Source organism: Endocarpon pusillum (assembly GCF_000464535.1).
Source record: "Endocarpon pusillum Z07020 unplaced genomic scaffold scaffold4190, whole genome shotgun sequence".
NCBI classification, from domain to species: domain Eukaryota; kingdom Fungi; phylum Ascomycota; class Eurotiomycetes; order Verrucariales; family Verrucariaceae; genus Endocarpon; species Endocarpon pusillum.
The window spans coordinates 57569-71523 of NW_006916398.1; the positions used below are offsets into that span (position 1 = coordinate 57569).

General features: G+C 49.5%; 5 protein-coding genes across 5 annotated transcripts in view; 2 read left to right on the top strand and 3 right to left on the bottom strand.

Annotated features, from left to right (window-relative positions):
* Nucleotides 1-846: 846 nt before the first annotated feature.
* On the bottom strand, nucleotides 847-1857 carry EPUS_06731 (uncharacterized protein; the record flags this gene model as incomplete). Its single annotated transcript, XM_007805209.1, has 1 exon — nucleotides 847-1857. One exon carries the CDS (start codon nucleotides 1855-1857, stop codon nucleotides 847-849), a length of 1011 nt encoding a protein of 336 aa, XP_007803400.1.
* A 1096-nt stretch (nucleotides 1858-2953) lies between these two features.
* Nucleotides 2954-4019, bottom strand: EPUS_06732 (uncharacterized protein; the record flags this gene model as incomplete). The annotated part of the gene is made up of 4 exons (XM_007805210.1): nucleotides 2954-3132; nucleotides 3199-3484; nucleotides 3541-3825; nucleotides 3903-4019. The coding sequence occupies 4 exons, from the start codon at nucleotides 4017-4019 to the stop codon at nucleotides 2954-2956; spliced, it is 867 nt and encodes a 288-aa protein (XP_007803401.1).
* A 1382-nt stretch (nucleotides 4020-5401) lies between these two features.
* Nucleotides 5402-6760, bottom strand: EPUS_06733 (uncharacterized protein; the record flags this gene model as incomplete). Its single annotated transcript, XM_007805211.1, has 5 exons — nucleotides 5402-5900; nucleotides 5960-6336; nucleotides 6396-6463; nucleotides 6517-6553; nucleotides 6614-6760. The coding sequence occupies 5 exons, from the start codon at nucleotides 6758-6760 to the stop codon at nucleotides 5402-5404; spliced, it is 1128 nt and encodes a 375-aa protein (XP_007803402.1).
* Nucleotides 6761-8431: 1671 nt separating this feature from the next.
* On the top strand, nucleotides 8432-10189 carry EPUS_06734 (uncharacterized protein; the record flags this gene model as incomplete). The annotated part of the gene is made up of 1 exon (XM_007805212.1): nucleotides 8432-10189. The coding sequence occupies one exon, from the start codon at nucleotides 8432-8434 to the stop codon at nucleotides 10187-10189; it is 1758 nt and encodes a 585-aa protein (XP_007803403.1).
* Nucleotides 10190-11907: 1718 nt separating this feature from the next.
* EPUS_06735 (uncharacterized protein) overlaps nucleotides 11908-13955 on the top strand; it is a gene marked incomplete at both ends in the record, with an annotated part of 2235 nt that continues 187 nt past the window's right edge. The window contains 7 exons of the mRNA XM_007805213.1: nucleotides 11908-12313; nucleotides 12477-12595; nucleotides 12644-12659; nucleotides 12722-13065; nucleotides 13123-13253; nucleotides 13356-13639; nucleotides 13714-13815. Coding sequence (XP_007803404.1) covers nucleotides 11908-12313; nucleotides 12477-12595; nucleotides 12644-12659; nucleotides 12722-13065; nucleotides 13123-13253; nucleotides 13356-13639; nucleotides 13714-13815 — 1402 coding nt within the window. The remainder of the gene's footprint in view (nucleotides 12314-12476; nucleotides 12596-12643; nucleotides 12660-12721; nucleotides 13066-13122; nucleotides 13254-13355; nucleotides 13640-13713; nucleotides 13816-13955) is intronic.

Here is a 13955-nt window from a genome sequence, read left to right on the forward strand (position 1 = left end):
TCTGAATGGTCGGTTTGAGGGAGAACCTGGGGACGTTTGAAATGCATAGCTCACCTCCAATGTCAGACTAAGTCCCCCTAAGTAGCATTAGGACAGAAGGTGGTAAGCAGCAGGAGCGGTGGTAATGCGGCCTGAGCAGAGGCTGAGCCGAAGTTGAGCCGGGTGACTAATTCCTGAGGCAGACAGTAAAATGGCCAACCCAATTGGGTGCCAAGGCGCGGTCAAGATTCGGTGCAGAATACCAAAAGAGAACAGCGTTCATCCATGACTCGACTGATTGCTCTTATGGAGCGCGGTTGATTGGGGCTGGCCCTTTGATGCTATAGTGTCTGCCAGGCGTCTGCTTGCCTGTCTGCCAGGCGTTTCAAGGTGTGTACGTGTCTGATCAAATGGATAGGATTGATTCGGCTGCGTTGGGTGCTGTGATAAGTAACCTGTTTGCCTCGTTACTGGGAATCACGGCTGGATTTGCATTTCAAGCTTCGGATGGTGCGTAATGGGCAGGCATGTGGAAGGGGATGTACTAGGTTAGTTCTGGGTAAGTACGGAGTATATCTTGCAAGCAAGATGCGCACGCGAAGGTACGAGTAGGTTTTTCATATCTGCATTTTGGTAACAGGATGTGGATCTGATAGACGGGGCAATCGCTGCAATGTTGGCAGGAAACTGCAGTAGGGCAAGAAAGACGATGTAAAAGGACTTTGCATAATGATATTGTCGTCAAGTCTCCTCTTTGACATGCTGTAAGTATAAACAACAGTGATGATGAAGATCCTCATTCCAGCTTACTTGCTCTGGCTTCCACAACAGGAAGCATTACATTGTACCTTCACTCTCCTGCCCAGCTTACTTCTTGCGCCGTCGTATTTTGTCAGTCGACAGGCGACTTTGCAAGGCATCACCGCGGCTGACGACACTCTGATCCTGATCCGCAGTAGCTGAGTTTCTGCTTGCCCGGCTTTTCGGAGTCCCACTCGGAGAAGCATCACTACGATCACCAGATGCTTGGCTTGCAGCAGGAGATTGCGTTGCCACCAGATGTCGAAGGATCGGATTCTCAGGCGCTCTGGGCTCGCATTTGATGCATGAATATTCCTGACATCCGATCTTGCACGCACAGAAGCGTGACTTGCACTGCAGGGGCCTCTCTAACTTGTGACCATCGTTTCGACACTTGTTTTGCGCTTTCCATCTGGATCTTTGCTCTAGGCAGTACGGGCACGTACAGCCCATGGGACATGGACCTCGGAAATATTCGACAATAGGTTTCATGATATAGTCACCCGTGGGAGTGTAATATGCTGGACGGCAGCGGAAGCAGTGGCAATCTGGGACGTGATGAGACCAAAAGTGGTCTGTGACTTGCTGCCCACCCGGGATGAGACTGGTGAGCCAAGATGATGGGCTGGTCCATCCTCCTTCTTCCGGAGAAGAATCTGAAGAGGCTCCAGCCAGTTGTCCCTGCCGGGAATAAGATGGGCTGACACCCACCGAAGAGCCGGTGGGTCGTCCGCGCTGGAAAGAAGGACTGTCATCATAGGAAGAGCCTGGAGAAAAGGTGGCGGATGCGTGTCTCTGGCCGGGGAGCGGACTGCCACTCTGCAACGAACTTGCAGAGGAGCCAGCCAGCTGTGCCTGTCGAGAAGAAGGAGAAGCTGCGTCTAGCCGGAGTTGAGAGATTCGTGGTATGGGTTCAAAGTGTGGGGACTGTTGTTGCGGTACTGGTCTTGGTGATTGGCGACTCTCCAGACGGATGCTGAAGATGTCTTCATCTAGAAATTGCCGGGCAGCTTCTTCTTCTCGACGTCTGGCCTGGGCTCTCAAGCTCGCCCTTTCCTTTGCATAGTCATCACCCATCATCAAAGGGAAGAGAGGTTCTGAGAAAGAAGAGGGTATTCTTAGTGATCTTTTTTCTGTTCTGCCAAATCTTAATATTGATCACTCTTCAGCAACACGATATAGCGAGGTCTCTAGATATATCAGACTGCAGGCGTTCATAAAACATATTGTGCAACAGGAATGTCTGAACGATGCGATACTTGACAAGACCTTCTCCAACCTCTTACCACGCGCTAAGTTAGACGGAGAAAGACTTCGTCTAGTACATGGAAAAGGACAGGTAGAAGTGGTGGAGACCCGGCCTATTGGGGGGTTCGGTAAGGTGGCGGCGGAAAGGGCCTCTCTCCCCCCGTTTATACCTGATGAAACATGTGTGGTAGCACAATCGGAGGTAAAGTCATGACTCGTTTTGCAGATGTTCTTATCCTTGCCGAACGTGCCAGTAAGATCTGGGTCCTGATCGAGGGGCGCAGCTGAGACGTAGCCGGTGCCATCGGAGCATTCCAGATATCGGACGATTGTTTTGTCAACCGTCAACTGTCAGACACGGTGTGCCATCACACAAATCCTGTGTTCATATTCTGACTTGATATCTGATTTTTAACTGTCGACTATGCACTAGTATTCTTCGTGAGAGAGTGTATGAAGTCCTAAGTGGAATTGAGATTCAAAGAACCAAATCTAACTCCTCGAGTATGAGATCTCATGCACCGGGCACCTAGTAAATACCAAGTACTAAATACTTAACCCAAGTAAGAGCTTGCACCAAGGTCTTAGCCATTCACTTATGGGCTAGGCATCAAGAGACGGTAGTATCACATCTGTATGGCTTCTCTAGGGTGTTTAGAGTAAATCCTCTTTGATGCAAAAATACAGTACAGGCCAGTGAGGATGTCAACTCCCGCATGGACATACATCTTTTCATGCTCCCGCAGTGAAGCTAATAGCTAGCTACAAATCATGCTGTTCAATCCTGGCTATGTGGCTCTGTTGGCTGGAGTGTTTCCAACCGTTTCCATCGGACTCATGTGTTCCATCATGTTCGCCCGGTCTGTGCTCATTTACTTACAATGCCTCGTCGCTTTAACCTAGTCTATGCTGCTCAATCAGGCTATCATCCCATGTTCGCAAATGGCCAGCCCTGGAAAGTTACACTCATTTTGTCGCTGGACTCGATCTCTTTCGCCTGAGACTGGAGTTCCTCAACATCCCAGTTGGCCCAGACGAACTTTCCGTTCAAGAATTGCGCATGGGGTGTCGACAGCCACACCATGAAATGAGCCGGGAGCTGGACTAGAAGAAGCACAGTCAGCAATTTCATTCATGCCTGTTCGGCTGCCGAGCACCCGCTCCACTCACCTGTATCCATGGGCAACATGTCCGGGGTAGCGCCCGACTTCAAGAAGATGTCGGTCTCTATCATGCCTGGATGGACGCTGCATGCAAACATCTTTGGGTTCTCAGCCGCCAAGAATTCCAGCGTTTTGATCTGTGCTAGTTTCGAGGTTAGGTATCCCGACAGTCCAACAACCTGTTTCGTTGGCAGGGCAATTGCACCAGCAGTGTTGCCCAGTACCACAGCGCGTTTGGCATTGGCCGTAGGAAAGAACGCTTTTGCGGCGATGATGATTGACTTGACATTCGTCTGAAAGCGGTCAGCGACTTCGCCCTGAATGGATCAGTGCTTGTACGGGGGCCAACCTCATAGTTCTTCCAGTAGTCGTCCAGACGGGCGTTAGCTACAGGCGACGGAGTCGAGATGTATCCTGCGTTGAGGATCAACACATCCCAGTTGCCGACGGTCTTTGCGACTTTCTCCATCGCGGCCTCATCGGTGATGTCGGCCTGGAAGATTGAGCATTTGGGGTTCCCTGGAAGAAGACTTTCCGTGTCGGCGAGTGTCGATTCAGAACGGCCTATGAGCACAAGGTGCTTTGTTCCCGCAGCGGCAAATGCAACCGCTGTTTCACGGCCGATACCACTGCCCTGTTCGCAACATCCAAATCGTTAGATCTCAGCAACTAACCTCAATTGGACCTGAATAAAATGATGACTAGGCTTACTGCGCCGGTGATAATAACCGTTTGACCTGCGTGGCTGTTTTTAGGTAGAGTAGGGTCGATAGCAGGATAGACATCGTTGTGCCAAGTCTTTGTAGGCGATGGGAATACTGGCTTCATTTTGACAGGTTGATCCTTCGGAAAAGACGAGGGAGAATGTGCTTTGAGAATGTAGGGTCGGGGAGTTCTGGTGCTTGAAAGAGCTGGATCGGGCGTAAACAACAGGCACTGACGCTCGGCGTGATGTTTAATTTTTGAGTTCACCTCTTAGAAGCTTGGAAGAGAAAAAGGCGAGGAGCAGGGCCGAGCTGGATCATTAATAGAGGCAGAATATCATGTTGCCTCTAAGAGAAGGCTGAAGGACCGAAGGTACTGAAACTGCTGTAAGCTTATTAATATTCAAGGATTGGTTGGCCTCGCTTCTCTCCGTTGTTTTGCCTTACAGTACCGTTCCACATGTGACAGTGGTGGAGGATGGCCAATGCAGCATATCCCGGCCACTGATTGTTTCACTGTGAGACGCCTATTATTTTAATCCGGGGTATCCATCGTGTCTCCGCAGCATAGAGCAGAGCAATCCCTCCATCGAGGTATTATCACTGTTACCCATCTGTGCATAGGCGGAGAGGGAGAAACCCTCAATCAGTGCTGTGGACTGCAAAGATTTGGAATTGTAATAACGGCCGCTGTATTGGTCAAGCAGATTTTCCGTATGAAAGAAATAATCTATGGAATGTAAAGAGTGTACCATACTATCCTTGGATCTTTTTGACCGATAGTTAGAAAAGTATCGTTGATGAATACTTGAGTTTCAGAATAACTTTATTTGGGCTTAAAGTGCGCTTAGCACGCTAATTGAGGCAGCATGCACAGATAAGATATAAGAACTCCGTAGTGTGGTCATCTCTTGTACGACTACCGTGCGGGGTAGGAGGCATAAGAATTGTTAGCGTGAGCTAGTGATAGCTATTACGTAGCTTTTGATACAAGGGTCTGGCGTCCTCCCAAGCTGCTGTAAATCTCGACCCCTCACTAACCAATAATCATGATGATTGGCTCTGTTCGCAGAACCATACAGACTAACGTCGTTTCAGTAAAGTACAAATTCGTTAAGGCTGTGTGAAATACTGAGTTTCTAGCTTGAAGCTAACAGTACTTATGCCTCCTCCCGTAGTACGTTACAGGCTGTCACACGGAGCATTTCCTGGTCGAATTGGATCCCGCTCCAGATCAAAGGGGCCGATTGCCACCGTGTAACATATGACATAGAGCTCACGCAACATGGTAGACAGGCAATTGACATGAATTGACAACCTACATCATCCTGTTTCTCGTAAAATCAATAAGCCGTAGTCATAAATAGACGTTAAATATAGATCATTTTCGACCGAATCCTCAAAATCCAGCACATAACACGCGTCAGTATTAGACCAACCACACCCTAATGCATCATGGTGGTGCAAACCTTCTTATGTTCTCGTCAACCTTTATAGGATGCATCATCACCGACCAAATATATGTGCCTTCTTTGGTGGTTCATGGAACGTCTCAAAAGAGACATCCACATCGCGTCGCATCCCTATGCCATTGGCTTCGACATCAACCCAGGAATGGTCATCCATGCTGATAGACCGGCTCGACGCGCCAGCTTCGATTTTGTTCAAGTGTCGAGTCTCGTTTACCTCCACACGAGCATCTTCATTGACGAGCATTTGGAATTTTTCTCGTTTCAGGGCTGAGTCTTCCCCACCCCGCATGCCGTACACAAGCCGACGACCCGACGAAGGCTCCTTGGAATTGCCTGAACGGAAGTAGCTCATGATCTTGGGCATAATGAGCTGGGAGGTCAACGGCGCGAGGGTTGGAAGATTAGCGGCGATAATGCCGAGCCACAGCTCTAAAAGACTTTGGAGCGCAGTAATATACAGTCCATAGTTCCAGTCCTTTTCTTTGGTCGCGCGCACCGTGGAGTGAATGCGCCAGGTCATGATGGCCACAATGCTAGAGCACAGTTAGTGAGCTATGGTGATTTCGGAAAGTTGATGCGGATGAGCACGTACACCAGACCAAGACTAAACATCAGGCTCACAGCAATCTTCTTTCTCGTTGGCATGCGCAGGCTCCACACAACGGGGAGTGGCAGGATCACCACGGCCAAGTCCAAAGCCATATTGATAGCCACAGATGCAAACTCCTGCCGCGTGATGGGTCGGCAGCTTGTCAACGAAAGCACTGGATCCCATGCGGCATGTACGGGTTTGCATTGCGTAAAGAAAATTGGTATGAAGATGAAGGCGTATGACACGGTCACACCCATTAGGATGTAAGCCGCGAGCTTGAATTTTCTGGTCGTGAAGATCTGCGTGTAGAGCCATAGGATTGCTAGCTTGCACAGAATGGTGGCCAATGTCCAGGTAATACCCGATGACAGAAGGAGCTGCGGTTGCACGGCATGAGTCGAAGTACGGCGTGGGGTCGAAGAGCGGCGGAGCTTACCTTTTTCTGCACCGTCTGTTGAGCAACGCTCACTGTGTCCGTGTGTGCGCCTAGGCCATTGGCGATGGCTGTTGGCGATGTTAGCCATGATTGGAACTGATCTCAGCGTCGAAGAACATACCCCAAAAGGTCGTGCCTAGCAAGGCGAGAAGGGAGATCTAAGACGGTGTTAAATATTGTCTTCAGTAGTCTAGGTACAGAAGAGGTATTCCACATACGAATGCGCCGATAACGAAGAAGTCATCCAAGCGCACATCTCTCTTCTGTATGCGCACAGCCCAAAGTCGTAGAAGGAGGGTGGTGAAAGTGAGGACAGTGAAGACGATGATCCAGATTGTCAGCGCTTTTCCCCGTTCGCTAATCATGATGGTAGAATTCGAGGTAGTGTACAGATGCGTTGACGGAGGGAAATGAGCTTCCAGTTATGAGCACAGACTTCCGGCCGGCTTCGGTTCCTCGCTTTCTTTTCCCATGTTAGAGCTCCTTGCAAACCGCTGTCCAGATACAAACTCGAAACTGGCGGTTGAATGACTTGCATTGCCAATGGCCAATGATCTGTGGCTTCTGCGTCTCACCAATGAGTTGCGCCAAAGTGGGTCAGCCATCAGAACAATTGGCTTTTGACCCTCATAACGCAATGACGTTAGCTCTAGCATAGGACGGCACGGTCGGTACGAGCGACCTGCATGCTATCGACCTCTATGGCAGCCACATCCAATCTGCCGAAGCCAATTAAGAGTACTTTAGGCAGGTACTAACTGCACTGTGGAGGACTAAATATCGGAAATTTGTGATGTGGGGAGGTGTTCCCTAGCTTGAGATGGTTACGGACATGGGTCAACCACAATTGACTAACTTACTACGTACTACCACTTAAATGATGCTTTAGCGTAGTCTCGAGTTAGCGCTGGCATCTGAATGAGCTAGCGACCACAGTACGAGTAGGAAATAGAGGTCCTGCCATCCACGAGTTGATGCCACACAGTAGTGGTGCTACACAGTGGAGTGTGTACGAGTACTCCTTATCTCAAGAGCTCCGGATGCGTGTCCGGTCCTGTGCAACCGGACCGAAGCATGCAGCTTTCTACACAGGCATTATACTAGCATAAGCCTTAAGCTGCGCACTAAATAAGACACAGATACCATCTACTAGCTGCTCACAGCTACCGTTAGTAAAGTGTAAATTACGCACAGTCTGGTGCCCAGACTCGTGGACTGATGACCCCGCTGAATGCTGAATGCTGAATGCTGCATGGCTGCACGCTGAACGGCACACTGAACGGAACACTGAAGTTACTACTCAAGCCGTTGAAAGGGCGTGCTTTGCCATCTGGGTTTAAAGTCTCGGCCTCATATCTTGAAGCCCCAATATGTCAACGGAGAAATCTCCAAAGAATACTCAAAACGGGAACCCGTATCCCTTATGCATTGTAGTGATATTCATCTAATGCTGTTGACTTTCTTTTGTTTGTCCTACAATGAGTTCTAAATCTTTGGAGTAAATCTCATCTCCCACCAAGATGCCTGCTCTAATTACCAAATTAGATTTAGATGATTGAATCTAGAATGCCCTTTTGGGGCTCGAATATATATGTACTATGTAGTAGCAGGACTCCATCCTCGCATTCAACTAGGCACAGCGGCTATTTGATTAGTGGCCTACGTCCCTCTTGAGTTAGGTGCAACACCTAGTGGATTACGTAGTAGTAGTAGTAGTAACGTGCTCTGGTAGGAAGAAACTCCCCCAATAATGGCCCAGTAGTAGCCCCCATAATGGCATAAGTATTCATCGCTGGATTTATGAAGTAATTATACTTCCTTTCTTTGCCGCCTGATTGACGATCAGAATATGTGCAGAATCTCGCTTACTGGTGGCTCAGAAACTGTTTAGTTCATCTTTGGGGCCTTTACCAACATGATGGGTGGCGTTCAATGCGGACAACATCGTTCTCAAGTTAAAGCTGCCCTGCTCTCCACGTGGGAGCCTCGTCTCTTTCCCTTAGCACCCTTCACCTCCTTCGTATCAGCCATCGCCGATGGATCGCTGTCTGGTTCTTCTCCTGGCCCTCTTGGCCTCTTTCATCTTCTTCGGCCCTGTGCGCACCCTGACGCTCGACTATGCGTCTTCACCACAAGCCCTGCCTCGCCAGGCCGAACGAGCCAAGAAGTCCTCATGTCGCTGTTTTCCTGGCGATGCCTGCTGGCCTGAGCCAAATGCATGGGATGCATTCAATCGTACCTTAGGAGGAAAGCTGATAGCGACCATTCCAATCGCGGCACCTTGTCATAATGAAGCCTTCCCACCTTATGACGCTGCAAGATGCGATACACTGAGGAACGTGTACTTTTTTCCAGAAACCCATCTCGAGAATCCGTCCTCCATCATGGCACCTTTCTTCACTAACAATACCTGCAACCCGTTTCTGCCCGCCAGCGTCCCTTGCACTCTTGGCTATTATGTCAGCTATGCTGTCAGGGCTAGCGATGCCTCCGACTATCAAAAGACGATTGCCTTCACCAATAAACACAACATTCGTTTAGTGATCCGTAATACAGGTCATGACTATAATGGCAAATCAACCGGGGCGGGTGCCGTCTCCATCTGGACTCATAACATGAAATCGATAGAGCTCAAGGACTATCGTAGCCTATCCTTCACCGGCAAGGCCATGAAAATGAGTGCAGGCGTCGAGGTCAAAGAAGCGTACGAATTTGCTGATTCGAAAGGTATCATGGTGGTCGGTGGGAATGGCCCAACCGTGGGCATAGTTGGCGGGTATACTCAAGGCGGTGGCCACGGACCGCTCGTCTCCAAATTCGGTCTTGCCGCTGATCAAGTCCTAGAGTGGGAGGTGGTGACGGCTGCGGGAAGGCTGTTAACCGCAACGCCAGACCAGAATCAAGATTTGTACTGGGCACTATGTGGTGGAGGGGGTGGGACGTACGGTGCCGTGGTCTCGCTCACTGCCAAAACCTACCCTGCCACGACAGTATCGTCGGTGAGCATCAGCTTCACAAACACTGGCAATAATGCAGATGAATTCTATGACGCGGTCGGCACGCTTGTCAAGTCCCTTCCGTCAATGGTTGATGCGGGCGCCGTTGTGATCTGGCTGGTCACACCACAGGCTTTCCTCGTGGAGCCTGCGACCGCCCCCGGGGTCTCCAAAGCAGACCTGGACAAGCTTTTTCAACCACTAATCGACAATCTTCAAGGAAACGCGGTCCCATATACTTATATGTCGCAAGAGTACCCGACATACTTGCAGAGTTACAATGCCACGAACGCCCCTTGGAATGTCTCTCAGAACCAGCTTGGTGGACGGTTAATCCCTCGCTCGCTTATTGAGAAGGACCCTGAGTCGTTTATGGCAGCGCTTCGAAACATCGTGGACTCCGGCATCATTTTCTCTGGCGTGTCATTCAACGTAGCGAAGAGCGTATCTTCGCCTGATGCCATTGGCGCTAACCCCTACTGGCGTCAAACGCTCTTCAGCGCCGTCCTCGGCACTCCTTACAGCTTCACCGATGAGCCAGCCAATATCCGTTACCAGAAGCAGATGACAGATGACCTGCTACCTCAGCTTGAGCGGCTCACTCCTAATGGAGCCGCGTATCTTAACGAAGCGGACTTCCGGCAGCCCGACTGGAAGCCAGTGTTCTATGGCTCCCATTACGATCGCTTGAACAAGATCAAAGCCCGGTACGACCCTGACGATAGGTTCTACGCGCTCCAGGCGGTGGGCAGTGACCGTTGGGCGCAGCAGCTGGATGGCAGGCTTTGCAAAGTGTAGTCGGGGCGAGGTTGCTGATATTTGGCATACTGTTTGACATCAGTTGAAGATTAACAATTTCTCATTTCTCACACTTACCCGGCAAACCTAGCTCCTTAGCAATAGTGGACTTCATGTTTAAGACAGTCATTCACTATCAGCCCCTTACATAGACATCACACTGGATACTTATCATCTTAGCAAATTAAAGATCCGAAAATAACCCTTCGGATGTTTAGCTGCCCCATCACGAAACCCTTTTGTACGGTCCAACGTACGGAGCATACTCATGGAACAATCCAATCTTATCCGTAATTTACTTTATCTACAGTACCACGGAGACAAGGTTGCCCATCGATAGACTAGCCTAGGATGCATGCGCATAAATCACACACTTCTAGAAGTTTATCGCGATCGCAGATTTCTAAACGACCCTAATAACGCCGTCACATATCTACCTTGTCCAGTCAAATAGTAAAAGTGGTGCGCGGGTCTATTCTGGGGCCGGGACTGTGTCGTGACTAGGGACCGAGCTTGACGGTAAAATCCGATAATGGACAGCAGAATGTTCCCAACATTAGTCACACATACCTTAAGCCTATCTCGGTATGCCCTACTCTCATCCAGACAGCCTGTTTTGTTGGAGATGGTCAGTACATAATCCCGGATAGCAGGAGCATTCTATTGGATGATGATAAACACGCTAGCCCTGATAAAACCAAGCACTAATATACAGAAAACAGATAACAAGTGACTGCAAGCCACAGATACTCTGGGGGAGGCCTGGAGTGATGTTAGCTCAGCGTTAGTGTATCTACTTGTAACTTAAATCCTATCTGTACTGAACGGCTATGCTCCAAAGAAGTTGATGTAATGCTTTCCCTCATTAGAATGAAGGGACACAGAACAAGCTTTACTACAGGGGGAGCCATGAGTATTGCTACTAGCTAGGCTAATGCTAGTGGCGGCTAGTTCTTGTTACTATATAGTAGTGCCATAATTTGTTATTGCAAAGCTTGATTTAGATGCCTTCATGATTCAAATGAGTCAAATATTTGTCTTCAATCCAATATGGGCTTAGCTGTTTTGTACAAGGAACGTTTCCGAGTCCAAGATACTAGGCCTGAACTAACAATACTTCATGCCCCTGTACTAGTAGTACAATAACGAATCATAATATTATCTCTCCGTAATAAAAACCCCCGGCTCCTAGGACCAGACCAACATAACTTCAGGGGCCCCGTAGTAGTTGGCCGGATATGACGGAAGTTGCAAATTGTTGAAATAACATAACGCGAAATGCTCTATTCTTGTGACCAACCGACCTTCTCCTCGGCACCCCCTAAGGACAGCCCACCCTCCAACAATGCAAAATCTCCATAGTAGTCTGCACCAGGCTGAAAACCTCCAAGTGGCTTGAGAACTACCAATCCGTGCTGTGTTGCACTGCAGATCAGGGAAGCCACCCTCGCCGATGGCGGATCCGACATGAACAAAAGTTATGCCCACAATGTCGATCGGGACATGTGAAGACACTGGATCCGATCATGTCCTCTCTGAATGCATGCTACATGGCGTGTATAATGCAGGGACAATGATGCAGGGTGTCACGTAGTAAAACTCGTTGCAAAGTGCAGTCCCTGCGTCTTGAGCAAGGGGGGTGTCTCCTCCTTAGTCCTGACCTCACTTCTCCAGATCCTGGGTTACATTGTTCATCGTCAAACAGACCCTTGAATGCGATGTCTACGACGATTTCGAATACCGCTCTCCGGCTGCTTGCGTCTGCTGTAACGGGCCTCGTTGCTCATCATGGCCTGTTCATCCACGGCGAGTGGCACCTGAGCGTACCAAGCATTGTCTTCGGTCATGCAGCTCTCGCTTGCGCTGTATGGTACTTTGTACCTCACGAGTCCGGCCACCTGGCGGAGCATCTCCGCCTCTGTGGGTGGATATTCACGTCCTACCTTGGGTCTCTCTTCACCAGTATAACGATCTACCGGATTTTCTTTCATCGGCTGCGACACTTTCCAGGACCAAAGCTTGCAGCTGTCACTAAGTTTTGGCATGTCTTTCAGGCTAGAAACTCGACCAACTATCTGGTTCTTCAAGATCTACACAAGAAGTATGGGACTTTCATAAGGACAGGTGAGACAGCTACCTTTCCAACCCATCAGACCTTCTTTGGGTGATTGTGTAACTTGTACAAAGTCAAGTGATGTGCTCGCGCTGGTTCTTGCAATATGTACCAACTCGAAAAGAAGACCTAAGTGTTGTTTTAAATCATGTACTCATTTTGCACAATTTCTAGGCCCAAATGAAATCACCTGCTTCCATACCGGAATACTTGACCTACTCGACGGTGCACGAAATAAAAATACAAAGGACCAATGGTATGACGTGCTACATCCCCGGGCCTCAGCCATCTTCGTACGTGATAGAGAGGAGAACAGAACACGACGCTTGCTGTGGAATCAGGCCTTCTCGACCAAATGTGAGCTGACCCTTTGTCGCACGTCATCCCAAGTCCATATTGGATGCTTATGATGGTCTTAGCTATTAACGAATACGCACCACGACTATTACAGCAGGTCTTGAATCTGGCGCAGTGCATTGCAGGATATGGCGAGAACCCGGTCAAAGTCAATGATGTCATGTCGTGGTTCTCTTTCGACGCAATGGGTGAATTCGTGTTTGGCGATGACTTTGGTATGCTGCGGACTAGCGAGTGGCACCCTGCTGTTGCACGACAGCAACGTGCTCTTGCGTTACTGGCGCCTCTCAACGATGCCATCTGGGTGGTCTGCGCGGCCTTTGTCTTCGTACCCTTTCTAGGTAAAGTCAAGGATTGGATGGGGATGGTGAAGTTCTGCGATGAGCGTATGAATAAACGAATGCAGGTACGTATATTGACTGTGGTGTAGCAGCCACTTGAGATTGCTGACCCAAGCTTCCAGTCCAGCGTCGAAAAACTCGACGTAGCTTCGTGGTTCATCGACGAGTACAACCAGCTCAGCTCGAAGTGGAGCTTAAAGAGGCGCAAAAATCTCTTGAGTGGCAACACGATTTCCGCCATTGTGGCAGGCAGGTATGTGTGTTTCCGTGTAGTATCCTCTACCTAGCACAAGCGGATGCCATGAGTCGTAAATACTATTATGACAAAGCCGAACTAACTCAATATTCGTCACAGCGACACAACCCGCGCCTCCCTAATCGCCCTCTGGTACTTCATGTGCAAGCACCCGCAACACGCGGAGAAAATCGTCGCTGAACTTCGCAACGTCGACGAAACCGACTCCAACAATCTCGCCAAACTACCCCACCTCAACGGTGTCGTCAATGAGACCTTACGTCTTCTTCCACCCCAAATGACCGGCGGAGGACGCATGACCAGCGCAGAAGGCCTGTGGGTGGACGATACTTGGATCCCAGGGGACGTCAAAGTCACGGCGTCGAAATACGTACTCTCGAGATGTAAGTTCGCCGCTTTTTATCTACCGGAAGTGAAAGTGAGAATGTGCTTACGAACTTTTTCTTGTTTGCTTTAGTGCCTGCGGCATTCGAACAACCCAATGACTTCATCCCCGAGCGCTGGTATTCTCGTCCGGAGCTGATTCATGACGAAAGAGCATTCGCTCCCTTTAGCGTGGGTTCGTGCTCCCACCTTCCCTCTACCCTTGACCTATCCCTCTCCGTCTCCCGGTCTCTCTCTCTCTCACAACCACACACCCCCGTTTCAATCCCACCCTCCTCCCTCCCACTGGCTCAAGCTTACACGTTCCAGGCCCCC